This window comes from Nothobranchius furzeri, chromosome 18 (genome assembly GCF_043380555.1).
Source record: "Nothobranchius furzeri strain GRZ-AD chromosome 18, NfurGRZ-RIMD1, whole genome shotgun sequence".
NCBI classification, from domain to species: Eukaryota; Metazoa; Chordata; class Actinopteri; order Cyprinodontiformes; family Nothobranchiidae; genus Nothobranchius; species Nothobranchius furzeri.
Genome location: NC_091758.1, coordinates 27898609 through 27926132, shown reverse-complemented (window position 1 = coordinate 27926132; position 27524 = coordinate 27898609). Strand labels below are relative to the sequence as shown.

The 27524-nt window shown below is 40.7% G+C and overlaps 2 protein-coding genes across 2 annotated transcripts; both read left to right on the top strand.

Annotated features, from left to right (window-relative positions):
- Positions 1 to 15470: 15470 nt before the first annotated feature.
- On the top strand, positions 15471 to 17994 carry ctsl.1 (cathepsin L.1). The gene is made up of 9 exons (XM_015969869.3): positions 15471 to 15608; positions 15843 to 15944; positions 16040 to 16182; positions 16273 to 16470; positions 16575 to 16766; positions 17091 to 17256; positions 17341 to 17446; positions 17588 to 17691; positions 17809 to 17994. Exons 2-8 carry the CDS (start codon positions 15848 to 15850, stop codon positions 17685 to 17687), a joined length of 1002 nt encoding a protein of 333 aa, XP_015825355.1. The 5' UTR covers positions 15471 to 15608; positions 15843 to 15847; the 3' UTR covers positions 17688 to 17691; positions 17809 to 17994.
- A 4377-nt stretch (positions 17995 to 22371) lies between these two features.
- On the top strand, positions 22372 to 26927 carry LOC107392036 (cathepsin L). The gene is made up of 9 exons (XM_054741682.2): positions 22372 to 23493; positions 23592 to 23696; positions 23826 to 23968; positions 24057 to 24245; positions 24328 to 24519; positions 24736 to 24901; positions 24993 to 25098; positions 25213 to 25316; positions 25976 to 26927. Exons 2-8 carry the CDS (start codon positions 23597 to 23599, stop codon positions 25310 to 25312), a joined length of 996 nt encoding a protein of 331 aa, XP_054597657.2. The 5' UTR covers positions 22372 to 23493; positions 23592 to 23596; the 3' UTR covers positions 25313 to 25316; positions 25976 to 26927.
- Positions 26928 to 27524: the final 597 nt, after the last annotated feature.

Below are 27524 nucleotides of genomic sequence, written 5' to 3'. Positions count from 1 at the left end.
CGGTAGAACCCGCCCCACAACCGAGAGCCGTCAATGGAGCGTGGCCAGACTAAATAATACATTTATTTAGTCTGGCTTGCCAGGCTAGCCTTGAGGGGTTCCAGGAGTCTAGAAGGCGCTATGTCAAATACAGGCCATTTATTGTGCTTTTTATTGACGGTCTGAAAACTGAAAAGACTAACTTAGCCTTTCTATTAGCTACCAACACAGTAAATAACTATTACCGTAAAGCAGGTAGAAAGCTCCCACCAGTGCTCATGTATGGCTCAAGAACCATTGAAACCAATTTTAGAACAATAGCTTAAAATGGTAAAAACTCTTTAGTGTTGCATTAAGATCACAAAATTACCCATATCCTAACATTTGTTTTCTGTCATTGTTTGGTTCAGGAATTATCTAACTAAAACAAGCTGTATGAAAAAGTCCCTGTTTGTGATGGCACAAACGGGGAAATTAGCATAAATCCCACTCAACTCTCCAGGCTGGAGAAGCAGCCGCTCAACTCCAAACCCCTTGCGGATATCAGAGCTTCTTAGCTTATAGCAGCCTGAGCAAGGGGGTGGGGGTGTGGACAGCTACAGCTTGTTTTCTTAAAGTGACAGATCCCTGAAACAACTCACTCTTCAGGGTTCTGAAACTGAGGAATTTTGTGCAAAGAACATTATTAACATGGTCTGTGCAGTGGTTAGCATTGTTGCTTTGCAGCAAGAAGGTCCTGGGTTCACATCCCAGGTTGCAGTCCTCTTATCTATCTTTCTGCAAGGAGTTTGCATGTTCTGCCTGTGCACGCGTGGGTTCTCTCTGGGTACTCCGGCTTCCTCCCACAGTCCAAAAACATGACTGTCAGGTCAACTGGTCTGTCTAAATTGTCCTTAGGTGTGTGTGTGTGTGTGTGTGCATGGTTGTTTGTCCTGTGGGTCCCTGTGTTGCCCTACGATAGACTGGCAATCTGTCCAGGGTGTACCCCACCTGTTTGCCCATTGAGATAGGCACCAGCCCCCCACGACCCTGCATGGACAAGCGGGTTCAGAAAATGGATGGATATCATTAACATGTTTTTAGTAGACCATAGAACAAACGCAACTTAGAAAAAGTAATATTATGTCTTATTTAATATTGATAAATTCAATTTTTGTGTGATTTTTGCAGACAATTCAGATATTTTGAGATGTGTTTCTGTGCAAAGGGCATGAGCAATTATTGCTTTACTTATTGTAGTTAGCTCTTTAAAAAAACTTGACAAAACAATACAAAAATGTTTCTGCCGTCTTAAAACAACTCTAATCTCAAAAAGTCATTGCAGTTGATGTAGATATTGTTTTAAAAACACTTACATGCCCATTAATTTCACATTACTGGTTTATTTACATAAATCAATCAATCAATCAATCAATCAATCAATCAATCAATCAATCAATCAATCAATCAATCAATCAATCAATCAATCAATCAATCAATCAATCAACCAATCAATCAATCAATCAATCAATCAATCAATCAATCAATCAATCAATCATCAATCAATCAATCAATCAATCAATCAATCAATCAAAGATTATTAATCCCAGAGGGAAATTAGAGTTTCAGTACACACAATTCAGAGATCAGACACACATGGGCAAGACACATGACAAGAATTGGTGACTGTGGTCATTCGCAACCCTGAGTCGTGCTACCTTAATAGAGATAAGAGGGGTTACATGAGGAATGGTTCAGGTGGAGGGAAAAAAGGCACTTCAAAGTAGAGCCCTGCACTGAAGCCCTAGGCCCTCAGGTCGGCCCGGCCCGACAGCCCTCGGGCCGGGCTTCGGGCCAACGACTGTGCAATCAACTCGGACACGGGCCGGGCCCGGCGCCTTATTTTTAATCAAATTCATTTAAAAAAATGAAACACAAATGCAGCAGTAGAGCCCTGCGCTGGGCTGTTTTCTTTATCCCGCTCCCGCTGAATTTCTGACAATTACCGCCTGCAACTGCAACGTGTGTGTTACACTCCCGCCCGCACCCGTAGCGTGCATGTCTACTCCCGCCCGCAACCGCAAAACTCGGAGAAATTATTACCTCACAATAAAAGAGATGCATCGAGTTTGCGTCCTCTCTGGTCCTGGAGAAAACATGTCACAACCCGCGGCTCTCTGTGCTTGTAAATTAATGAATGGATATTTAAATAAAATGCTTTATATTTTACTGAATTAATTTTATATCTGTAAGTCAATTTTATGTAAAGATTGTCTGTGTAAACCTGAACAGGTCCAACTCAGTCTTACTGTGAGACCGGGTTGACGGGTCACGCTTGTGCGTAATCATATGCGCTGTCTGAGCTGAAGAGATGGGCGTCTCCTCCTGGATGTGTCGCCACATTGGAGACAGGAACAAGCACTATTCAGCCAAAGTTTCATAATCAGGGAACATTTTCTAAGTGACAAGTCTCTCTGAGCGACAGGGTTTGGAAAACACTCGCTTCAGTGGGAGGAACCTTCCCGCATGCGCTCTGGTTCTGCGATGCGCTCCAAACCCCTCTCCACTACTTCAGCTCGCTGTGCACATATGCTCTGACAGCGAGCTAAGCTGAGCAGCTGAGATGTTCAGATGGGAATCTTTTCTTGGGTGATTTAGCTACATCTGCGATGTGTGTAACAAATAAAATGTCAGTTCGTCTGCATGCACTGGGGTAATTCTTTCTAATCTTTCTCCGTCAAAATAAACTGTCAAATACGGGAACTGTCCGGTCAACACAAGCCCTGCTTTTGACTGTTTTGTTTTCTTGTGAAAATTGTTGGAAAGAGATAAAATTTAACTTGATTAACACCAGAGCCAGTGCGCCGTTATCTCCGTGATGGTAAACGAGGGAAAAACAAATTGATCGGATCCTGCACGTCTTTTAACACATTGGTCAGGATTGACGCACTTTGTTTTCATTTAGTTGGTTAAAAAAAAAGTCGGGCTCAGGCTCGGGCCGGGCCAGAGAATCCTGAAAACCTTTTCGGGCCGGGTCGGGCTGGGGCTCCACCCCCTCGGGCTGGGCCGGACACGGGCTCAGATTTTAGGCCCGTGCAGGGCTCTACTTCAAAGTTACCCTCCCACCAGGAGGGCAGCTTTGCTCTGCAAAAAAAAAACACCTCAAACAGACAGATATGCAACAGACTTCAGACCTCACACAACATAAGTGTCCACTAAGTGGGGTGGTGGGTTGGGACTATCCCTACTTCAGTTCCTGCAGCCACGATAGAAGCAGCGCATGTCACCTCAGTGTGGATAGGGGGAGGAGCATTGATGGTTGGAGGGTTGCAGTGACCCTGGAACGTTTCATCGGCCTTCCCGCAGTCCCGCCCAGGCTGGGAAAGTATACAGAGTTGAGTTGCCATAGCGACGGCACATTCCACATATCTTCAGAGGGGGGAGTTTTCGTTGGAGCCTTGCAGGCTCAAGGGCGCCAGATTCCGATTAGAAATTGTTTTGGGGCCAGACAGAGATAATTTCCTCTCTGTCTTACAGTTTGTTGGTCCTCAACCTCTCAGAATCCCAATAATGAACATTAAACTATCCCAATCCGTACTGGTTCGCCCACTCTCTCCTTGATGGCATCCATCTTTTGTGCCAAAGAATGAATCTCCTCCAAATTCCCAAGCTTACGATTCATCTAGACAATTATTTGAGTCTGTGAATTCACAGCGTGGTGCAAACCATCTCTGAGCTCCAGGATCAGGCCAATATTCCTCCACAGCTCGTTAATTTTCGAGTACGGCAGGTAGCCTCCAAGGCCAATGAGCAGGAAAACTGACACCAACACCTCAAATATCCACACGTCTTCAGAGTCCTCCACAGACAGCTGAGATGAACAAATCAAGTTCCACTGTTTCCAGGAGTCCATGATGTGTCCAACTGGGTCTGTCCTGGCGGGGCATTCGGGAGCCCCTTCTCCCGTTCTCATCGTCGAAAAAATTTTATCAATCGCGTTGAGTGACCAACTGATGAGATCCATTTAAGTGAATTTCAGTTTCCAGTTTCCAGAAAAATGCAGAAGCAGCCGTGCACCCAGCACACACAGACAGACAAAGGCCTTGAGGATAGGATATGGAGGAGAGGAGGAAAAAAGCGTCTGCACCCTCCAAGATATGAAATGATTTGGGTATTAGCAGCAGAAATTAGCTGCAGAGCAAGTTTCTGTGCAACTTCTTGCTTAAATTTCACTATAAATTGACAGAAATTATCATAAAATGTTGCTTATATGGCAACAAGATAACAAAATACATTTTACATTAACTACTATGAGATTTCAAAAACTGAAGTTGATCTATAACAGTTTCTGTCTCCACAGTGAGCTTGTTTTGTTGGTCAGGACTAATCTCTGTCTGTGAAGTTTGTTCTGCATCTTTTGAAGTCTTGATTTAAGTTTAGATCGTGCTTCTTTTTGCCCACACAAGGTAGCAGTCATCTTACCTATCATTTCTGACCATTTACTCACCATCATGCCAGTTAGAAATTATCTTAAAACAATATCAGTAACAAAAATTCAATCAGATGTTTTTGTTTGATTTCAGAACCAACACATGACAAAAGGCTTTACATTTCATGGTGATTCAGTCAAAAGTATTAAGAAATTTAAACCAGAACAAAAATAGCTGCAACTGCACCAATCAGTTTTTTTTATCAAACCCAAAGGAATACATTTTCACAAGACAAAAAAGTCAACCAACAGTGAATAAAATTGATAAAAACTAGACTTTTGTCAGATTTTGCACAATGCTATGTAGATGTGCTGATATTCCAGTGACAGCAACCAGATGTGGTCCAGGTTTGGCTTCATGATTCTTGTTTGAAAGGCCTTCCATTTGAATTCCTGCTCGCATTCACACTTTGTCACCTATAAAGTAGGAAGGAGTGTTGAATGCCAGCAATGTGCAACCAGAGAAGAGGACAGCCATCCCAGCTATGTGCCAAATGTTGCTATGTTATTGATCCAATAATCAGATTATGCAGTGTGCAGAGGAATGCCAATCTGTGCCACTGTCACAGTCTAGAGGCTGCTGGCTAAAGTGTTACGAGTGGCCAAGAAGAGGTTCAAAATTAGACAAGTTTACCGAGGATAGCTTTCCTCTCAGCTTCAGATTCCAAACACCTCATATCCTTTTCACAACGGCATTTCTTTTCATACCCCATAGTTAGTATGCCCACACAGATTTTCACCATACAACACTCAGCTGCCAGTAAATCCAGCATTGCACTCGCCAAATTAACCAAATATAGAACAATTAGACAATTATTCACAAATGTACTCGTTTGCAAATTAAATCTTTTAATTCATGGAATAAAGACAGATTGGGAAACTGAACAATTTAGAAGCAAGATGATTTTCTTGTAATGTTGTGTAGTTAATTAACTTAAAGATGTCTTTCAGGACAAACTGGAATCTGAATAAATGTGTGAGAAAATGCTGCCATCTTGTGACATCTTTATAACACTGCAAATACCAGCCCAGCTCAAGATGAAAGGTTTTATTTTTGTATAGTGCCTTTCAAGACTAAACCACAAGGTGCTTCACAAGCTCAGTACAAAACATACCAAATAAAATGAAAAAAATAAATGAAAGATGTGATAGACTGTTCGAAACAGCAGCAGGAAAAGCAGCTGGAAGAAGAGGATGAACAGGAGGTCACACCAAAGCCAGCCTGAACAGATGAGCTTTCAGCCGCTTTTAAAGGAGACCACTGAGTCCACTGATCTCAGGCTCAGGTAGAGAGCTCCAGAGTTTGGGGGGCCACAGCAGCAAATGATCATTCAGCTTTGGTCTTTAGCCTGGTGCGCTGCAAGCTTTGGTCTCTGGACCTCAGGGACGTGCTGAGGGTGTAGGGACTGAGAAGTACACCACTGTAAGATGGTGCTTGTCCATGTAAGGCCCTAAAAACCAGAAACAGGACCCTGAAACGAACTCTGAAGTTAACCGGCAGCAATGGCGCTCCCAAGGGGTGGCCATGGCCACCCCCTAGAAAAAGAAAAGAAGAGAGATGACATGGGTGTGCTTGGAGGAGTTGGTCATATGAGCACAGAGATTCTGAACCACCTGTAGACAGTTCAGGGAGGTTTCGCTCAGACAAGTGAAAAGTGAGTTGCAGTAGTTTAAGTGTGAGTGGATGAAGGTGTGGATAACTGGCTCAAGTTCAGAGCAGGACAGAATGGGACTCAGCTTAGCTATATTCATGAGGTGGAAGAAGGAAGTAATTCCTGGTAGAGGGTTTGGTGTGAGAAGAAAGCTGACCAAGAGAGTCTCTGACTTTGGGAACCAGCTTGTCTAGAGCATAGATGAGGATCTCAGTCTTATCTTCATTCAGCTGTAGAAAGCTCCCAGCCATCCAGGTTTTAATGAAGTCTAAGCAGGTGTGCAACAGCTGCAGCTTAGACATCTCATGGGGCTTAAAGGAGATGTACAGTTGGATGCCATCTGCATAAAGATGGTAGGAGATTCCTTTAAAGGAGCTCAGAATGTGCCGAAGAGGAAGCAGATAGAGGAGGAACAGTAGAGGTTCCAGCACAGAACCTTGTGGGACACCATGGGTAAGGGAGGTGGTGGAGGACCTAAACTTGGAGACGGCCACAGAAAAGTAACGTTCAGACAGAGAAGAGGAGAACCACTCCAGAGCAGTTCCTGATAGGCCTACCCAGTCTCTCAGCCTCTCCAGTGGCAGGTGATGGTCAACAGTATCAAAGGCTGCAGTCTGGTCCAGCAGGACCAGAACAGAACATTTCCTTGCATCACTGTGAGCCAGAAGGTCATTAGAGACCCTAAGAAGAGCTGTTTCAGTAGAATGAGCTCTACAAAAATCTATCATAGTTGTTATGTTCATCAATAGTAGTCAGAGGTCTTCGTGGAGTTAACTAGTTTGGTTAGCTCAGGCAAAGAAACAGGAGCAAAACTATCTAGAATGACGGACCGGGCTGGCGTTGGAACAGGCAGAGATGAAGGTGAAGGAGAGATAATATGGTCTACCCTTTTTGAGCAGAAATGGACAAGCAGAAGAAAATGCATGATCTGAAATTCAAACCTTAACATTATTTGTTCATTGCTGTCAACACATGTAATGCAAAGCAAAATGATTTTTTTGGGGTCAAATTTCAGTCAGACTCAAAAAATGTTCATTTGGTTTCCTGGCAATTGAGAAGTGTGAAAATGCACATTTATATTAAGGAAGTGTGACATTATATTAATACAAACCCAGTGTATAATTGTGGGGCGATGAAAAATAACACGTTGACAGTAAACCTCAACAAAAAGGGAAGTTATGGTTAACATTTCCTAAAAAGTCAAGTTCTCAGTGCTTGGAAGTGGTTTTAGTCATGATTCCCAGTTAGACAAACCGTCAGCAGAGAAATCCCTCGGTCATCTGATTAGTCACATGGTTATTTTGCATATTCATGCTCACAAACAACTTGCGTCATGAAACATAAAAACAAAAAGTGAAACTTTTTTATTTCCGATTTATTTGTTTCTATGACAGATCAAGGGTCACAGTTCACAAGCCTCAGCCTCAGGAAAGAAGACGATCCTCAATCTTCTGCCTGAAAGAAAGAAGGAGGAACTTCAGAAACCAACTTCAGAGACTATAGCTGAAAATAAAATAAATATTCAGATATTCTTCTAGCTGCATTTGATTTCATCAGTGCCAAAAATTTATATTAATCCCAAGATGTCCCCACAAGAGACAACAAAGGGGTTTTCAATTCAGTTCAATTCAATTCAATTCAATTCACTTTATTTTATTTTATTTTATTTTATTTTATTATTTTAATTAAAATAATCCTCACAGGTTCAAGAGCATCAGATTCAGATAAGAATTTGTTTTGGGGCCAAACAGAGATAATTTCCTCTCTGTCTTGAAGTTCTGCTGGTCCTCAACCTCTCTAAATCCAATAATGGTGTAATTAATCTATCCCAATCCGTGCTGATTCGTCCACTCGCTCCTTGATCGCATCCATCTTTAGTGCCAATGCATGAATCTCAGCCAAAGTTCCAAGCTTACGACTCATCTCAACAATTATATGAGTCTATGCATTCACAGCACAGTGTAATCCATCCTTGAGCTCCGGAAAAGAGCCAATATTCCTCAACAGCTCGTTAATTTTCTGCTAAGCCAGGTAACCTCCCAGGCCAAAAAGCAGGAAACCTGACACCAACACCATCAGATGTTTACATTTAAAGTCAAATTCTGAATGGTGTGTCAGTGAAAAAGCTAGCTTTTCTCAGGGTGTGTATTTTTACAGTCAACATTATGTTAAACATCCCACAGAGACCTGAGTTTTATTTTGGTCCAAAATGTTAATTTCCACATAATATTCTAACCTTAAGGACAGAAACACATGGGTTGTTTTAACTTAGTTTAAAGCTGTAGATTTCATAAAATTAAAAACCCAGTCTAGCAAAATAACAGGTCTAAGCTAAACAGAATGAAATATTAGATTGAAGGAAGCCAGTGTCCTTTTAGGGCACAGCTACAGGAGGGCAAGATAAACACAGATCCTTCAATACCTTGGACCAAATGGAAATTGCCTTCTAGTGGAAACTTCAGTTCTCATCTCATCTATTCAAAATCCCAATAACAATCACAACTGAGGTTTGTCAAAAATGAGGTTACTGCGACACAATGAATGAGACGTGCCACAGACACAGATCAGGAAGTAATTTTATTTCCTTTGCAGTTATTTACTTTCAGTTTCCAGACTCAGCTGTCAGTCTCCTGATCAGAAATGCGGAAACTGAAGTTCTCCTTGCGAATACAAGGAAACACAAACTTAAAAACCAGGATGGCTTTTGTGTTTATGAATTTGCTGAGTCATAACTCCATCATTTCTCACGGCAAGCTTTGTAAATATTTTATAGAAGTCGAGATAAACCCCGACCTTTATGCCCGTTTAAAGCTGCAGCTTGTCCTCTAGAGTTTTATCAACAGACTCCCAATGCTGACCGACTGTCCTAATGTGGGTCCGTATTCCTCAGGTTTGTAATTAGAATATTGGTTTTAGACACTAAAGAAAATCTCATAAAGATAATCTGTAGAATAAAATCACGACCTATACAGCTAACTTCTATTAGGACATTCTCATTTCAACATTTAGCAGACTAATTAAACTGTAATCTGCAAATATTTAAGATATTTCTCCTATCAGTATCAGTAAAATCTAAATTTGTGTGGAGACAGGTGAAAAAAAGTATCAAAAGTCAAAATCATTGCAGGAATCGGACTGGGATCACTGAAAAAGAAGACGTTTCCCAACCACCTCTCAATGTTGCAATTAAAACTACACTGTAAAATCTGATTAATTAACCTTACTCTAAGAAAGCATGCAAACTGGCCGCACTTGAAATCATAACTACATGAGAGTAGGTAATCATATACAGAGCTCAGGATGTCACGTGACTCTCAGAGAGTAGACGCCATGTTGGCAGGCAACAAAGGTAAACAAAATGAACGGGATTGGCTTGGATTTTACTCCGTCGGAGTTTACTTCACACTTTAAAACCAAAGAAATCGTTTTATATAGTCAGAAATTAAATAGACTAAACATCTCTGACCCTTACCATGCCCCGGGGATACTTTTTAAAAATGCCAGAAGCTGTCGGAGCGGACCTCTTACCGGATTTGACATGCCCTGACATTTATAATTTATATAACTAATTAAAGGGGCATTATGGAAGTTTGACAGCCAAAACATGTACAGAAATAATACATTTCTTCTTCATACATTCTCCTGCAATGCCCTGGTCCTGTAGAATGAGCCCTGGCATTTTTACTGTGATTGACAGTTTTTCTGTAAAATCACAGAAAAAGAGAGCTGCTCGGGTCGAGCAGGCTGCTTCATGCGCGTTCACGCTCAGGCATAGCCCGTAGCCTTTGCTATCAGTAGCTTTAGCAGCAGAGAGAGAGGTAGTGCCACTTTGTCGCTGTTCCTAACGCCTAGTGATGAACCTAGCTACATTTCTGAGGACCCTTAGCTACTTTCTTCTAGATATTTCCTGCAAATTAGCAACAAAATAGCCATTTTTTGCTCCGAACCGTTCTTTGAACGTCGTTTCAGCTGTCATTAAGGATATAAATGTTACAGATACAAAGGATGTCACTGGTGCTTTAGCTCACCCAGTAAGATGTCGGACTCTAGTGCAGAAGACCTGGGTTTGATTTTGGATGTGAACATCGTTTTTTATTTAGAGTTTATTTTTTACATTAATGGTGTATTTTTTTACAGTAAGATGCCCAAATTTTTATTTGAGACTCGCCGAACGGCATTGAATTCACAGATAAAAAAGATGTGGGTTCAACTTTCATTTTGGAAAAATTTTTCAAACAAGGGAAAGGAATTATCTGAGCATGCAGGAAGACTCACCCATCATAAACCTTTGTCGGCTGTGCTGAAGAGAAAGGTACAGAACCAAATTATTTAATTAATTAGCTGCGCGTTCTCCTGTCGTCTGTCCTCCGACACACACACACACACACACACACACACACACACACACACACACACACACACACACACACACACACACACACACACACACACAAGGGACTGACTCAGCTGTTATTTTCGTTAAGGAGTGTGCACGTACAGCATGCGCGCCTCATGCACGAGCCTACTATTGAAGCTGCCGTTACGCTTTTGGCCTGAGGGGGCAATCGCGAGCATAAAAATTCAAAACTCTGTAAAGTCCCTTTAAGACAAAAACACAAATAACATAGATTTACATGTAAGAAGTTTAAATAGAGTGCTGTGCTGTTTGAATGTATAAACTGAACGCCAAGAGAAATCACTAGTCAGATTTTTTTCCGTGAATATAATAAATATGTCAGGCAGGATTGGTGAGACAGATAATAGCAATCCAAAGTGCTTTTTATGTGTGATCTGACAATTTAAAAAATAAATACAGCTTAGCTGGTTAATTGCTGTGATCATAAGACACGCAGAAATCACGAGGCAACATTTTACGTGATGTTTACTTGTTGCTGTGAGTAATAAGACAGAAAAAGCCACGCCAAAATAAGTTTAGGAAGCCCACTAAGAATCATTATAAAAGCATTTAAAATAAATACCATACACAGTTGAGGAAACGTTGGTTTAAGTACTTGATATGAAGTGGTCGCTTCATAAGCGAAAACCTTTACTCTCGGGATCCCACAATTTCACTTTAGCCTGGAGGCTAGCGCGTTTCATTGCAATGATCCAACGTTTGCGGCGTTCCGGATCTTGGGGAATCCTATAGAAGGCTTTTCCCTTATCTTGTCCTGGGGCACAACAGGAATCTACGTTTGATTGAGTTTTCTGACAATAACAAATAGCCTAGCTGCGAGCTACTGCCTGCCAAGATGGCACCGTTTCAGTTTTGAACTGTTGCATGCCGGGAGAAGTGACGTCAACTCCCGGAGCTCTATTGGAGTTAAATTGCATTTAAATGCAGGTTAATTTCACTAAGTCAAAAAATATATACACGTATGCAGAGATTTGCTTACTAATCATTGGACATATTGACTTGAGTTATTTTCTTAAATTTCAAAATTAAGGAAACTTTTTGAAAACCACAAACTGCAGATTCTCTGTTGACTATTTGCACAAGAGTCTATGACATTGACATTTAAGTCACTGTTAGCCCTTTCATGCATAATGGTCTATAGTGGACAGCTACTACGGGGCGACGGTGGCACAGGAGTTAAGTGCTCGCCCCGTAATCAGAAAGTTGCAGGTTCGAGTACCGCTCAGTCTGTCGCTGTCGTTGTGTCCTTGGGCAAGACACTTAACCCACATTGCCTGCTGGTGGTGGTCGGAGGGACCGGTGGCGCCAGTGCTCGGCAGCCTCGCCTCTGTCAGTGCGCCCCAGGGCAGCTGTGGCTACATCGTAGCTCATCCCCACCAGTGTGTGAATGTGTGTGTGAATGGGTGAATGACTGATTGTGTTGTAAAGCGCCTTGTGGGGTTCCAGGACTCTAGAAGGTGCTATATCAAATACAGGCCATTTACCATTTACCATTTTACTAAAAATTGTTTCTTTAGCTATTAAGCACAACTGTTAAAGACTTATCTTATCAAGCCAACACATTTCATGTTCAGAACGCTTGGTGGCCACTGAGGTGGAAACCACTTGTAAATTAAATGTTAAAAAAAAGAAATTGTTGAAATTTGTTTCATTCTTAACTAAAAGTGAGTGAAAAATGGTTTTTAAAAAATCGTGGTTGAAGACTTCATAATTCATGTATGAAAGGGTTAAATATATACAAATCTGAAGCACATGAGGACACCTCGATGGGACACCTACATAGTTCAAAACACTTCCTGTGTTATACACTCCCTCATCTTCCAGTATGATGGGCAAGGCTCACAAGTTTTCACGAACACTGGAAATACAAGTTCAGTATTGAAATGACTCAGTTCTATGGTATGTCTTAGTTACAGTAACTTGAATATCAGTGCATTTTACTTTGTATGCTTTAGTGGCTCCAACACACTTATTCCTGTGGACTTAGTATTGCATTAATATGGTTGTTCATTGTAATTTAAGAGTTTTTTAAGAGAAAAAAACAAAATATCTCACCTGAAACTGATCTGCAGGAACATTCATAGGGTCAAGAACGGTCCAAGATAAGTAACTATTAAAGCGATGGTTGGTCATTTTCAGAGGTGTAACCAAGTCACTGCTTTGCAAGTTACAAGTAAGTAACAAGTCTTTCCAGTCAAGTCTCGAGTCAAGTCCAAGTCAAAGACAACCAAGTCCAATTCAAGTCCAAAGTCAATGATGTGGAAGTCCAAGTCAAGTCAAAGACCTTAACTTAGAATTTTCAAGTCATAATCAAGTCATCTGTCAAACTTCATTTTAATGATAATGATAATAAATAAATTCCAGAATTAAAGCTTCTTGAAGCTTAGTTTATTTGCTCAAACAAGCAGGAAGTGCAACAGAAACAAAGTGCTGCTGCATTTAGCAGTAAATCAAATGCAGAACGAAGAATGGTTTATGACTTTTGTCCATGTCGTGCCACTTTTGTGTTAAAATATCAAATATGCTCGAGTCATTATCTAGTCAACAGATGCAGTTGATTAAAGTGGCAAGTCATTGGCATTCAAGTCCGAGTCATGTTGTAAGTCTTTATAGATTTTATCAAGTCAAGTCAGAAGTCATTCAAATAATGACTTGAGTCTGGCTCGAGTCCAAGTCATGTGACACGAGTCCACACCTCTGGTAATTTTAAATTATTTTATGAATAATGTCTGTTAAATAAAGGTCAGAGAACTCATGTGATGCAAAGCAACCTCCCAGCTTGACCCAGAAGCTCTCACCCACCTGTTTTTTAAACCGTGACGCTCCGTTTCAAACACCTACTTCCTGTTTCCAAGTCATTACCTTCAACAAGGGATTCTTCACTTACTGCCATTGTAATGAGCTATAATGTAATGAGACGATCAGTGTTACTCATTTCACTGATAAAGAGGAGCTAATGCTGCAGCTGACAAGAGTATAATGATCACTGAGGGAATTTGTTTTCATGCTATGTTAGTTTTATTTGACACTTCAGTTGTGGTTTGCTTATTTGATGAGCATTTTGTTTTGTTTTTTTACTTGTTGGAACATAACTTAGTAAATCAGAAACTGTTAAAACACTGCAAACCATTTTCTGACAGGAAGCTCAAAGGGGTGGTTAGAAGTCACAAGAACAAAATATTTTAATGGCATCTGTAAACTTTCAGCTTAGTTTTCAGTTTACTCTCATTTTACAGGATTTTTATGGTCTGAATGGTCATAAGACAGGAAAACCTTGTGACAACCATCTGTTAGGAGGTCAAACAGAACCCTGTTGGGATATCACAAAGATCAAATGAAGGATCACATCTGGAATTTTAATCATTTAGGAACTTTTGTTTCTGCTTAAATGCCAACTGGGATTTCCATACATCCCTGATGGGTTCGATGGGTGAAATTTGCACAACAATGCAGACAAGGAGTTTAGCCTGATTCATGCCGAAGCAAAGGCACATTTGCGCCCCCGCTGCTGCAGCGTCGTATCTCCTCTGCATTCATACTGGCCCGACCCTGCTGCAAAGAAATTCTCCGCCAAAACAACAGAGGGCGCACTCCTATGCAGGTGTGCATACTCTTGTAGTGATGTGTCTGCCCTACTACTATTTACCATTTGCGACGCACATACACTCGCGAAAAGATGGACGACACAGACACAGAGCAAATTCTTTTATTGAGCAGGAGCTGTTTGAGCTAGAGGAACAACAATTGTTATTAGAAAGAGCACAGCGAGAACGACAAAGGAAGAGGCGTCGGTGGAGTGTCCGTCCATTGTCAACACTCGCGCTGTTTACATTTTTTAAGGGAAGCTACGTCGTGCCGGAAATGACGTTGGGTTGTTTGGCTGACCAGTAACAGATGTTCAGCATAAAACGCGGCCGTCGGATGTTTAGAAAATGGAGCTCGACTCCAACCGACGATCCAACAGTGTTGGATCGCTCATACGACGATCCAACACTGCGACGTCGTATGGGTGATCCAACACTGTTGGATCATGTTGGAATGTCAGGTCACGGCGTGGCCTGTGGCTGATCTTTTCTGTCCTCTGATTGGTAAGTTTTTCCCGCTCCTTACCCGCTATCTCATTGGCCCATTGGTTTCCTCGCGGAGCACAATGGGGGTAGCGGAACAACAAATCTGATTCAAACTTTAGCAAGTGCTGTCATAGCTCAGGTCGTAGAGCCGATGACTTTCACTTGGAGGACTTGGGTTTGAATCCAGGCAAGAACAACAGATAACTTGTAAGGTTATTTTTTTTTATTCCAGTGATATTTTTTACAGTTATGACAGTTCAACTGTCATGTGTTTTGGCACCCATCTGACGCCATAGAATGTGTTTCCTGGTGCCGTAGGAGTGCAAATGTACCTTTGCTTAAGCATGAATCAGGCTTCAAACTTTCGTTTCTAGCAATCGTGACTAAACCAACCCTGCTGTTGGGAAATGTAAAGGAAGATTTGCTTTAAGTATGTGAGGAATTGCTTGTGTATATAAAATAAAAAATGAGCAAATTAATAAATGTATGCATATTTTGTTACATTTCTGCGTCCCAAGTGAGCCAACGCTTCGTGTGAATCCTGATGATTCCTTTAAATTCACCAGATTTTTAACTGAGTGGGCGTCCTTGTACAAAAATGCACCTGCTTACGTTCAGTGCTTTCCAAAGAGGCGCGGGTTTCATAAAAAACAGTTGGGTTTTGATTTTAAATTCTAGTTACAGTCTTGACTGGAATCAGATGAATGCATAAAATCCCAGCTGTGACTTAACTTCATGTGACTTGATGTTCTCAAACCAACAACCAGCTGGATCGTGCACCAAAAAACCCTCCAACTGTGGATTTGCTGAGGCTGAACCTGTTTAACAGAAAAACTTCTCATAATTCAAAACTCCACCTTTTCTTGCATGACTTTGTCATTTTTTTGTCATTGTTTATGAACTCATGACAGCCACCTGACAGGAATGCTGCCGTCATAACTTTTGCAACCTATATAAGAACTGTTCCACGCAGCTCTGGAGGAGAACCCTCAGTCTTCAGCGCACACACACACCTGAGGCAGGTAAGCTGACGCAACTCAGATAAGATACACATGTTGTTATACATTAACACTGATAGAAAAGGGTTGGAGGAAGAGGTGAAGGAGAAACAGGTTATCAAGCTGATGTTCTGCAGAGGCGGTAACATCAAATACCAAGTCAGGAAGCAATTCTGATCAGAAAACAGGATCTGCTACAACCTGTGTGGTTTCCTGCAAGTCACAGGATCTCTGCTCTTTTTTAAATTTATGTTTCAGTCAAGATGAAGTTACTGCTTGCCGCTGCTCTTCTGGCTGTAGCCAGCTGTGCCAGGGTCTCCCTGGAAGACCTAGAGTTTCACGCCTGGAAACTCAAGTTTGGTAAGGAGCTGATTCATTTTTTGAAAAATTGGCTGGGTGTTTTATCGTCAGCGAATGGAAAAGAAAGCTTTCTTCATTTATTTTGTGGATTGCAGGAAGATCTTATAGCTCTCCATCAGAGGAGGCACATCGCAGGCAAACCTGGCTCAACAACCGCAAAACGGTGCTGATGCACAACATCTTAGCAGACCAGGGCATGAAGTCATACCGCCTTGGCATGACCTACTTTGCTGACATGGTATTTCCATCTTTACAATCTTCAGTTGCATTTATAGCTGGAATCATTCACATTTCCTTGAATTGTGACATTATTCCTTCCGTTTTTCAGACTAATGATGAATACAAGCACCTGATTTCTCGCGGCTCCCTGCGCTCCTTGAACTCCACCCTGCCTCGCAGTGGCTCTACCTTTTTCCGGATGTCTGACGGAAATGACCTGCCCACCACCGTGGACTGGAGGGACAAGGGTTACGTTACTGATGTCAAGGACCAGAAACAGTGTGGCTCCTGCTGGGCTTTCAGCACGGTTCGTGCAAAAAAAAATAAAATAAAATAATAATAAAATAAAATCTCAACAATTTGAACAAATACAGGCTCATTGATTTTTAAAAAGTCCTTTTTTTGGTTTAGACTGGCTCACTAGAGGGTCAACACTTCAAGAAGACAGGAAAACTGGTGTCTCTGAGTGAGCAGCAGCTGGTCGACTGCTCTGGTGATTATGGCAACTTTGGCTGCAACGGCGGCTTAATGGACAATGCCTTCAAGTACATCCAGGCAAATGGAGGTATCGACACAGAAGACTCCTACCCGTATGAGGCAGAGGTAAAAACAAAGCTATGAGGTCCAAAATGTGTTGGATTGATCAGTAGTTATGAATGATTTGTCATATTTGTAAGATGCAAATTTGTTCTGTGCTCTAAAAGTATTACTTTTCATAAAAAGGGAGGGAAGTACAGCCATCTAGTGGAAATTCTGACATACTGCCTCGAATCAGTTTTTGAGCTTTGATTAAATGGGTTTGATCAACCTTAACCCTAACCCCTCCCCCCCAAAATATAAATATAAATGTAGCAAAATGTAAATAGCTTTTTAATAAAATTGTGTTATGGAAAAGGTTTTGTGAATTCTGCTATATTTTCTTCCAAGGATGGAAACTGCCGCTACAACCCCAACACCATCGGCGCCACCTGCACAGGCTACACTGACATAACCTCAGGTGACGAAGACGCCCTGAAAGAGGCCGTGGCCACCATTGGACCCATCTCTGTGGCCATTGATGCATCTCATGAGTCCTTCCAGTTGTACGATTCAGGTAAACCCTGCGAAATACTCCCCACAGAAGAAACGTGAAGGGCTCCTGGTGCACCGATCTAACTGGTGTGTATGTGTCATCTAGGAGTATATGATGAGCCTGACTGCAGCAGCTCTGAGCTGGATCACGGCGTGCTGGCTGTAGGTTATGGCACTCAAAACGGAAAGGACTACTGGCTGGTCAAAAACAGGTAAATGTGTTCATATTTACTTATGTTTCTAATATGAGAGCCAAATTGACTCACTTATTTTCTCAAAAATGAGAAAAATGAAGGGCTTGTGTTTTTAAAAGCCAAATGGAAGCAAATCATTGTTTTATTCATATTTTCTAGCTGGGGACTTAGCTGGGGAGACAAGGGGTACATCATGATGACCAGGAACAAAAGCAACCAGTGTGGCATCGCCACTGCATCCAGCTACCCTCTGGTCTAATCAGGTGAGAAAAAAAAGTATTTTCTTTCATTTTTGCCATAAAATGCTTTTTAAACCTTAATCTTAATGCTCTTTACAGCTTTTTTGACTAAATAAATTATTATTTTTCTGTAATTTGCAGGTCCAGAATTGTCCAAAACAAGAATAATTATTCATTTTAATTCTAGTTTGTTTGTTTGCACATAAATCTTCTAAGTCCTGTACTGTAACTGAAAATGTCTTCTTTGCCCTGATGACGTTTCAGTAACCTTGTATGAATAATGTAAATAAATGTAAAGAAAATAAATAAATTTTCACTCTATGAAAAGTGGAAGTTTTCTGGACCTTACTTTTTGCTGTTTCAGTGTGGTTAATGAATAATGACAATGTCTATTTTAAATCAGTTTTAGCAAAAATTACTGAAAAAGTCCCCTGAAGTGGGAATTATATGGAAGCTAATTGATGTCTTATTGCTCACTGAATGTCCTTTGTTTTAAAGAAAAAAAGAAAACAACTTTTATGTAGATAAAGATAAAAATCACGAGGCAATTAACAAAAACAAAACATTTTAAATATAAAAAAGATTTTAAATAATACATTTAAAAAGACAACATTTGTGATTAAAAAGGGAAGGAAAGAGAGAGAAAATAAATAGGAAAGAGGGAAAGAGATCAGCTTTGACTGAACAGATCAATTGATCACAACATTGCCAGTTAGAAATGATCTTAAATCAATTCTACTTAAAACATTTATAAGATATTTTTGCATGAATGAATGAAAACACGCTGGAGGGACTATGACTCTCGCTTTGCCAGGGAATGTCTTGGGATTCCCCCTGAAAAGCTGGCCCAAGTAGCTGGGGAGGGGGAAGTCTGGGTGTCTTGGCTTAGGCTTCTGCCCCCGTGACCCAACTCCAGATAAACGGAAGAAAATTGGTGGATGGATGGATGGATGGATGGATATGCACGAATTCAGAACCATTACATGAATAAAGCCTGGGGCACACAGAAGATAGATGCGCCACGCCATGGAAGCGCCACGGTTTTGGGAAATCAAATGGTCATACAGGACTCGGTACACGCCAGAACGCTTCTTGGAAAATCACGCAATAGTCACAACATCAGATGGGACTTGAGAACAGGAAGTAGAAAGTGACTCTTTTGTTTATACGTGATCAGACTTGCCGTCGTGTTTTGTGAGACATAAAAAATGGGTAAGTACGCTATAGGGTTGCACAATATATCACAAATATGCCATTATCGTGATACCAGCATGCGCAATATGCATATATCGCAAAGAACAAATAAATACCGCAATGAATGTCAGCTCAAACGTTTGCTACTCAAAATGCATTCTGTCAATCAAACAGAAGCATGATGTCTTTTTAACAAATCAAATAGAGCTCTTCACCCATTTGGCCAATTGGGTGGGTCCCCGAGACGGACGGCGCTTCATTTTGATAGTTAGCAAACACCTGAGTTAGCTTTGTTCTGCTCTTTCGGCAGATTCTGCTTCTCTCTGGATCCGCTGATTGCCTTTTCTTGTTCATTTTCTTTTTCCCTTTCCTTACATCTTTTGCTTTTCTCATTTCTATGATTTTTTGTCACTTTTTCATTTCTTTGTTTTTGATTATTTTTGTTCCTGAGTTAAGTTTTTATTTATGTAATATTGTCATCACATTGTTAATCACCGTTATCGCTTATCGCAGGTTTTCCTAATATCGTGCAGCCCTAGTATGCTATTTATTAGAATATTTTAAGATCAACAGTCCTTTTGGCGGTTGGATTTGTGTCGTAGAGCCATTTCGCATCGTAATGTCTGTTGTAAAGTACTCCACCATGTTGTAAATAGCCTCGCTTGAAAAAAAACTGACACCTATCTTCAGCGCTTCCGTGCGGACCGGCGTTTCTGGGACGTGGCGTTGTGCTCCCCATGTAGCCACTGTCAGTAACTAGAATGACTTCTTTCTAAAATGACGGCGCCATTCTGTCAAAATTAAAACATTAGAAAAGACAATAGAAAATAGCTGGTTATCGATTTTCTAATCTGAACCCCTTTCTTCTGCAAATGAATATATAATTAGATGTAAACAACAACAATAAAGAGAAGGTAAATTTATGGTAATGCTAATTTAGAAAAAATAGCATTTTGTAAAACCCTATAAACATTTGAGTGTTTTCCAACACTGAATAATTTTTTCATTTGCAGATGAACTTAATAATGGAATAAAAACAGGCTGATCCAGTTTGTGAAACTGATGAATATTTGTAATTTTGAATGAATTTTGACGTCTTTCAGGACAAACTGGAATCTAACCAAATAAATGTATGAGGAAATGCTGCCATCGTCTGACATCTTATAGCACTGCAAATACAAGCCCAGCTCAACATGAGCATGAACTTTTGAGACCTTCTGATATGTGATCAGTGACAATAGCTCAGGGCTTAGGAGTTCACCCTGGAGCTGGTGGGCTGCTGGTTCAAGCCCTGGCTCTGACACTCCCACATTGCCTGCTGGTGGTGGTCAGAGGGACCGGTGGTGCCAGTGCTCGGCAGCCTCGCCTCTGTCAGCATGCCATCGTCATCACCAGTGTGTGAATGTGTGTGTAAATGTGTGAATAAATGACTGTAATGTAATGAAGTGCAGGTCATTTATTATTCATTGCTGCTAACACACATAACACAATGTTTTTTCAGATTCCAAAAATGTTCATTTGGCTTCTTTGCAACAGGGAAGTGTGGAAACACACATTTATATTAAGGAAGTGAGACATTATGTTAATACCTCCATGTGTAATTATGTGGAATAAAAAAAAACAAGTTGGTTTCAGAAAACCTCAAGCAAAAGGAACATTATGGTTAATTACTTCCTAAAATAATCACGTGAAGTTCTTAGTGTTTGAAGCTGGTTTTATTTCAAATAAAAAATGTAGATATTTTCTAAATGTCTTTATTTCATCAGTACCCCAAAAATTATGTGAAAAATAATACATCATCTTTTCGGAATGTCAGCTTTATTCCTTTATTTTTAAACATTATTTTTCACACTGGGAAAAGTTATGAGCAAACAACCAATTTTCATTAAACAGTTCTTAATATACTTTTTGTTAGTCTATGTTTTAAATTAGAAACTGAAGTCAGAAACGGCGGGTTCTACCATTGTCTTTCAAATGATCTCCTCATGCTATTAGACAATAAACAACGTAACCTACTCCCAGCAATGGATGTCGGTAAATGAGGCAGTCTGCTGTTGAAGGAGAAAATATATCCTATTTTGTAAATAAAGGCCTTAAATACATCTATCTGCTCCTGATTCTAATAAAACCCAAGTCCAAATTGTCTAAAATTGATGTAAAATCTGTTTCAAAAGAGCTGTCGCCATCTTGTTCCATTCCGTCACGTCATCCTGCCCACCAGACGAATAGAGGCCCTGATTGGCCCACAAAGCAGAGCACTGTGATTAGCCAACCATTGTGGACCAATCACAGCACTGTAACAGTTTGAAACCCCTATAGAGAGCTGTGATTGGCCAGATGGATTGCTGCTAGGGGCTGCATAGGTTCCAATGGAGCGTTCCTAGACCGAAACTTTGCAAAGCAAGAGTTTGTTCTAGTTTCCAGGCTAATAAACTCCAGCGGAATGGCTATGTTCACTATATTATTGGGTTATTTTGACCAAATATTAAAATTAGGCTACAGCAGATAAAGTAAACAAAAAGGGCCATGAGAGGCACTAAGATACATAATTATTTTACAAAGTAACATTCAGTGACGACACAACAACCAGAAGCCACATGTTGCTTCACTGAAATTTGTCTCAGTGTGAATATTTGGGGATTACAAGATATTAAATATCCAACTAAAACCTGAGCTTTCTTTTGGTGTAAAATGTTTATTTAAAGATTAAAGAGAAGTTAAAAGTTTTATTTTAGACATTATTTTTATGGTTTTATGTTGTGAAGCTGCCAGTATTTTTCAAAAACTGGGCATCATTTCATTCATTTTTAACAACATTTTAATGGATGTTTTCAGAGATTGTTGGTAAAAACTGCACATTGTCACTTTAGGCTAATTTTTTTTTCCAAATTTGCTATTGCAGCTTTAAATGTGCATTGTGTAAAAAGGACATAAGAATGACATTCTGTGGTCAAATCTGGTTACCCATTTTCAAAACAAAACCAGTCACTTTTCCCCTATCATTACGTGAATCTCACAGCAAGTGCCATAAGATTCTAGATGACGAGCAAACAGCGACAGCAATATTCAGCTGTTGGCAAATGATAAAAGTACTCTGAGATATTTTTTATTTGCTTTTAGCATTATTATCTCAACATTAGCCTCTAACTTCTTTACCAAATATTAGAGTAAAACAAAAAGATTCCATGGCCTCTTAAGGATTGAAGAAATAACTTGTGGGTCGCTCCTGTCACTGGCATAGAATCTTTATGAAACGATGCTGCTGTTTGCCACTAGTGTCAAATTACAAATGCGGGCTCAGACTGGGCAAACCTGCAGGCTCACAGATTGTAAACAGTAACAAAGTCCCTTTTTTAGCTTTTTTGAAAGGAGAAAACCATCAGCCAACATCCGGCTGAATGGAAATCTGTTTCAATGTAACCTTCCTTCCAACATGTTTGAGATATTTGACTGTTTTATTATTTCACGGTAGAAATCTTACATATTGTAGCTTTGATTTAGTAGTTTAAAGCATTATAAGTTTTAATTAAATCCACTCTCTAAATAGTAAAAGCAGGTCTAAGTGAAACTGCATAAAATATTTAACTGAAGGAACCTAATGTCCTCTTTAGGGAACGCAGGGTCCCAGGAGGATAAGGTTGACGCAGGTCCTTTAAATGAAAATGGCCTTCTAGAGAAAACCTCATGTTATCTTATCTATTTAAATCCCAACAAAAATTCTAGCTGAGTTTTGACCAAACTGAGCTTTGAGGACAAACTGAATGTGACACGAAGAACAAAATGCACCAAACAGAACTCTGATGAGGAAATCACTTTTAATCCTTTCAAATGATTTACTTTCAGTTTCCAGACATCAGCCCCCTGGTCAAAAATGCTGAAACAAGATGATTTGTTTCTTGTGAATTTGCTGACTCATTAGTGATGTGACGTTCACGAACGAATCAAATCTTGTGAATGGGTTTTCAAAGCGAACAATGAGAGCCGAGTCCCTGTAGAGAGCCGTTCATCTTGTCTTCCGGTAACAAACCTACCTGGAAGTCGGTAAAGCGCACCCCCTCAAACCCGACCCACCACTGTGACGGACTTGGGAGGAACCCTAACCAACCCCGTGCGCCCTCACGGACACCGCAGGAACACGTTGCTCTTCTGCATCTTCAGCAAGTTGAGGTGACTCGAGCATCTGGTTAGTTTTCCGGGCACGTTCAATCGGGACAAGACCTAAAAGAAGACCTAGGACACTATGGAGGGACTATGTCTCTCGGCTGGCCTGGAAATGCCTTGGGATTCCCCTGGAGGTGCTTGCCCAAGTGGCTGAGGAGAGGGAAGTCTGGGCCTCTCTCCTCAGGCTGCTGCCCCCGTGACCCAAACCCGGATAAGCAGATGATAATGGATGGATGGACGGACTTTTACAACTAACTTCTTTTGTTAAGTGACCAACAACCAGCTGGATCATGCACTGATAAACACTAACTGAATTTGCTGAGGCTGAAAATGTTTAACATGCAAGCTTTTCATAATCCACAACTCCACCTTTTCTTCAGCCAGCTGACAGGAAACCTGGAGTCGGCCTATATAAGAACATTCCTTCACAGCTCTGGAGGAGGCCCCTCAGTCACCACACCGACCAGGCAGGTAAGATATACATGCTTTTGCACATTAACACTGATAGCAAAGGAACCTGTGTGTCTTCCTGAAAGTCACGAAGGACGTTCTGTGTTTTAATCTTTCAGACAAAATGAAGCTACTGATAGTTGCTGCTGCTTTTCTGGCTCTAGCCAGCTGTTGCAACGGCTCTCCAGAAGACAACGCGTTTCACGCCTGGAAACGCAAGCATGGTAAGAAGAGGATTTTTAAAATTCTTTGATTTGAAATGATACAGTTTTATTTTAAGGTGTGGTTGACTGTTGTCAGCTTGAAGAAAGAAACAACGTCTAAAATTTCTTCTTTTCTTATCTGGTTTGCAGGGAAAACTTACTGGTCTCCAGAAAACGAGGAACGTTGCAGGAAAAACTTTTTTGACAACCGCAAAGAGATCTCGACGCACAACGCATTAGCAGATCAAGGCAAAAAGTCATTCCGCCTTGGCTTGACCCCTTTTGCTGACTTGGTATTTACATTTTTATAAACAAACAATCACCAGTTGCATTTATAGCTCGTATTTCCTGTAATGGTGACATTTTCCTTCCATTCTTTAGACTCATGAAGATTACAAGAAACATGTTTCCAGGGGCTACCTGAATTCCACCCTGTCTCTGAGTAGCTCTACCTTTTTGGTGTTGTCTACTGTAAACAGTCTGCCCGACGCAGTGGACTGGAGGAACACGGGTTACGTTACAGGAGTCAAAGACCAGAAACAGTGTGGCTCCTGCTGGGCTTTCAGCACAGTATGTACAAAAAACCTTGACATTATTATGTCTCTTTGATTTTTAAACAATCTTTTATCATTATGATTTTTTTTTTGTTTAGACTGGTTCACTGGAGGGTCAGTACTCCAAGAAGACAGGAAATCTGGTGTCTCTGAGTGAGCAGCAGCTAGTCGACTGCTCTGTTACATTTGGCAACAAGGGCTGCATGGGTGGCTCAATGGTCAACGCCTACAAGTACATCAAAGCAAACGGAGGGATCGACACAGAGGCCTCCTACCCGTATGAGGGAGTGGTAAATAGTCTGTTGGATTGATCATTGGTGATGAATGATTTGTCACATTTGTAGGATGAAAATTAACTGTGGCCATGGAATGGGAGGGAAGTACAGCTTCAAATGCTGATCTTGAGATTTAATCAAATCAAGTCCTAAAAAAATATAAACAGCTTTTTAATAAAATGATTTTATGGAAATAGTTGTTTTAATTGCGCCATATTGTTTCCCAACAAGAATAAAACCTGCCGGTACAACCCCAACACCATCGGCGCCAACTGCACAGGCTTCGTTGCCATAAGTTCAGGTAACGAAGGCGCCCTGAAGCAGGCCGTGGCCACCATCGGACCCATCTCTGTGGCCATCGATGCATCTCAAAGTTCCTTCCAGCTTTATGCTTCAGGTAGACCCTTTGCAACACTCCACACATGAGAAAAATCAAATGAGAAAGTGGTCTGTCTCTTTAGCATCAGGCTAACTGGTGTGTTTTCTAGGAGTGTATGATGAATCTGCCTGCAGCAACTCTCGTCTGAATCACGCTATGCTGGTTGTGGGTTATGGCACTGACAATGGAAAGGACTACTGGCTGGTCAAAAACAGGTAAATGTGTTGATTATATTGACTTAATTTTTCATTATGAACAGCATTGTTGTGTCTTTCACTTTTAAGAGCCAAAATGGAAGCAAATCATTGTTTTCTTTATACGTTTAATAGCTGGGGAGTTACTTGGGGAGACCAGGGGTACATCAAGATGCTCAGGAACAAAAATAACCAGTGTGGCATCGCCACTGCATCCAGCTACCCTCTGGTCTGATCAGGTGAGGAAAAAAAAACAACAGTTTTTTTGTCATTTACACCCAATGTTAGGAAGGTTTCTTGAAGGTAGTAATCACATTCGGCAAATTAAATTTGGTTCAAATCTCCCTAATGTGGCAAAATGGAGAAACGTGGGCTCGGGCGGGATTCAATCCCCAGACTCGCGGGTAAGAGTCACACGCACTAACCAGTAGCCAGGTCAGGTCAGTCAGGATACAGTGACGCTCACCCTGTCACACTAAAAAGATCAAATATTTGCTGTAGCATCATCCTTAATTGAAGCATATACATTTACATTCAAATCTTGTTCCCTCAGGTGTTCATTTGCAGCTAAGAATTTTACCTTAAATGATCGTAATCTGTGTTAATTTAGAAAACATTTAGTGACTTGATGCAAAGACCTGGGTTAGCATTGAGGAAACGTTTAATTAACTGAAATAAAAAACTTGACTCAATGCATAGTTTAATGGGGAGGTTCAACTGTAATATTTGCTTTGTTAAGTGCCTTCAGATGGCAAGTGGTGGAAATATCTGCTGTATAAACTGCACTGAACTGAGTTAATTTTGGACCACCTTCCTGCACATGGGAGTTTGCTTTGCTGCTGCGTTGTTTGCATCAGTTACAACCAATTTACACCGTTTCTCTTTCTTTCCATTTCAGACATTTGCAGGCAGCAAGCAGGTTGTTATTATCCGTAGACATGAATACATGGATTCCATGTTGCTGCCCAATTTGGTGGGATCCTCACACTCCAAATGTAACCGGAGTCAACACAATGTGATCAACTATGTAACGGAATGAAAGGACTGTTTCCCCTCTCCTCTGACACAGGACTAGTCTGCATGAGATATGACCTCAAGATCTCATGCATTTGCTTCTAACCTGCTTCTTTTCAGCTCAACAGAAGAATGAAGAATGGACTCTCTCCTTTTAATTAATCAAAGAACTCTATTTTAATAAGCTAATCACACGAGTGTTAGTTAATAAATAAGATGTGACCAATCTGTGAAATCAAAATATTAATTACTTTATTATAATCCTATAGAATATAAAAGTAATATGACTTTAAATGTTCCAATAGGACTGATCTCACGTAGCGTTAAAAGACGACACATTACTTTCACTGATCCAATCAGAATCTGCCAGATCTGACGGAGGCGTGGTCTTGATGGTGTTTGTTAAGTCTGTCAACTTTTCATTCGACCATAAACCAAAACATCCGAATTATAAAACTATGCCCACGTCCATTACTCCTCCATTATAGCCTATTTTCCAAACAGGAAGTGTGGGTTGAGGTAGACTCAGCTAGGGGTGACTTGCTCTTTAAAATAACTTTCCTTTAGGCCAGCAGCAGCTCGTTCATAGGCGGCCATGGTGTGTGCCTACTGAATTACTTGCTCATAATCAATCAATTTCCCTCTGGGATTAATAAAGTATTTTGAAATGAATTGAATAATTTTCACCTGCTGTGTCTCCTTAAAAATTGCATTTCTCCAACAGACTCACTAATATATCTCTGGGGCGACCCAGAGCTGCAGCTATACAGCCAATAATGTATGGTCTCTCTCTCTCTCTCTCTCTCTCTCTCTCTCTCTCTCTCTCTCTCTCTCTCTCTCTCTCTCTCTCTCTCTCTCTCTCTCTCTCTCTCTCTCTCTCTCTCTCTCTCTCTCTCTCTCTCTCTCTCTCTCTCTCTCTCTCTCTCTCTCTCTCTCTCTCTCTCTCTCTCTCTCTCTCTCTCTCTCTCTCTCTCTCTCTCTCTCTCTCTCTCTCTCTCTCTCTCTCTCTCTCTCTCTCTCTCTCTCTCTCTCTCTCTCTCTCTCTCTCTCTCTCTCTCTCTCTCTCTCTCTCTCTCTCTCTCTCTCTCTCTCTGCACCTAAGTTGTGTTTTTATATATATTTGATACAATTCAAGTAACAGAAGGTTGATTAGCTCTTTTATCTCAGCAACAAATGCATTCAAAACACTTGTAGTTCATGTTATTAGAGCACTTACATCTAAAACTGGTGGGCCAACCACTCTAAAGAACATATTGTAGCTTGTAAATAATAAAAAGTAATGAAAAAACCTACTAAGCAAAAAATATGGAGATGTTTGAATAAATGGTTAATTACTAATTTTCCAGTAGTGTTAATGCTAATGCCACCACCACCACCACTACTACTACTACTAATAATAATAATTTGTTGTAGTCATATTTCATTATAAGTAA

Bases quoted from the DNA above. Each gene is read 5' to 3' on its own strand.
- LOC107392036 (XM_054741682.2), top strand. From the start codon at position 23,597: ATGAAGCTACTGATAGTTGCTGCTGCTTTTCTGGCTCTAGCCAGCTGT. The intron at 24,246-24,327 runs GTATGTACAAAA...TTTTTTGTTTAG, and splicing joins CCTGCTGGGCTTTCAGCACA to ACTGGTTCACTGGAGGGTCA. The intron at 25,099-25,212 runs GTAAATGTGTTG...TACGTTTAATAG, and splicing joins TACTGGCTGGTCAAAAACAG to CTGGGGAGTTACTTGGGGAG.
- ctsl.1 (XM_015969869.3), top strand. From the start codon at position 15,848: ATGAAGTTACTGCTTGCCGCTGCTCTTCTGGCTGTAGCCAGCTGTGCC. The intron at 16,471-16,574 runs GTTCGTGCAAAA...TTTTTGGTTTAG, and splicing joins CCTGCTGGGCTTTCAGCACG to ACTGGCTCACTAGAGGGTCA. The intron at 17,447-17,587 runs GTAAATGTGTTC...CATATTTTCTAG, and splicing joins TACTGGCTGGTCAAAAACAG to CTGGGGACTTAGCTGGGGAG.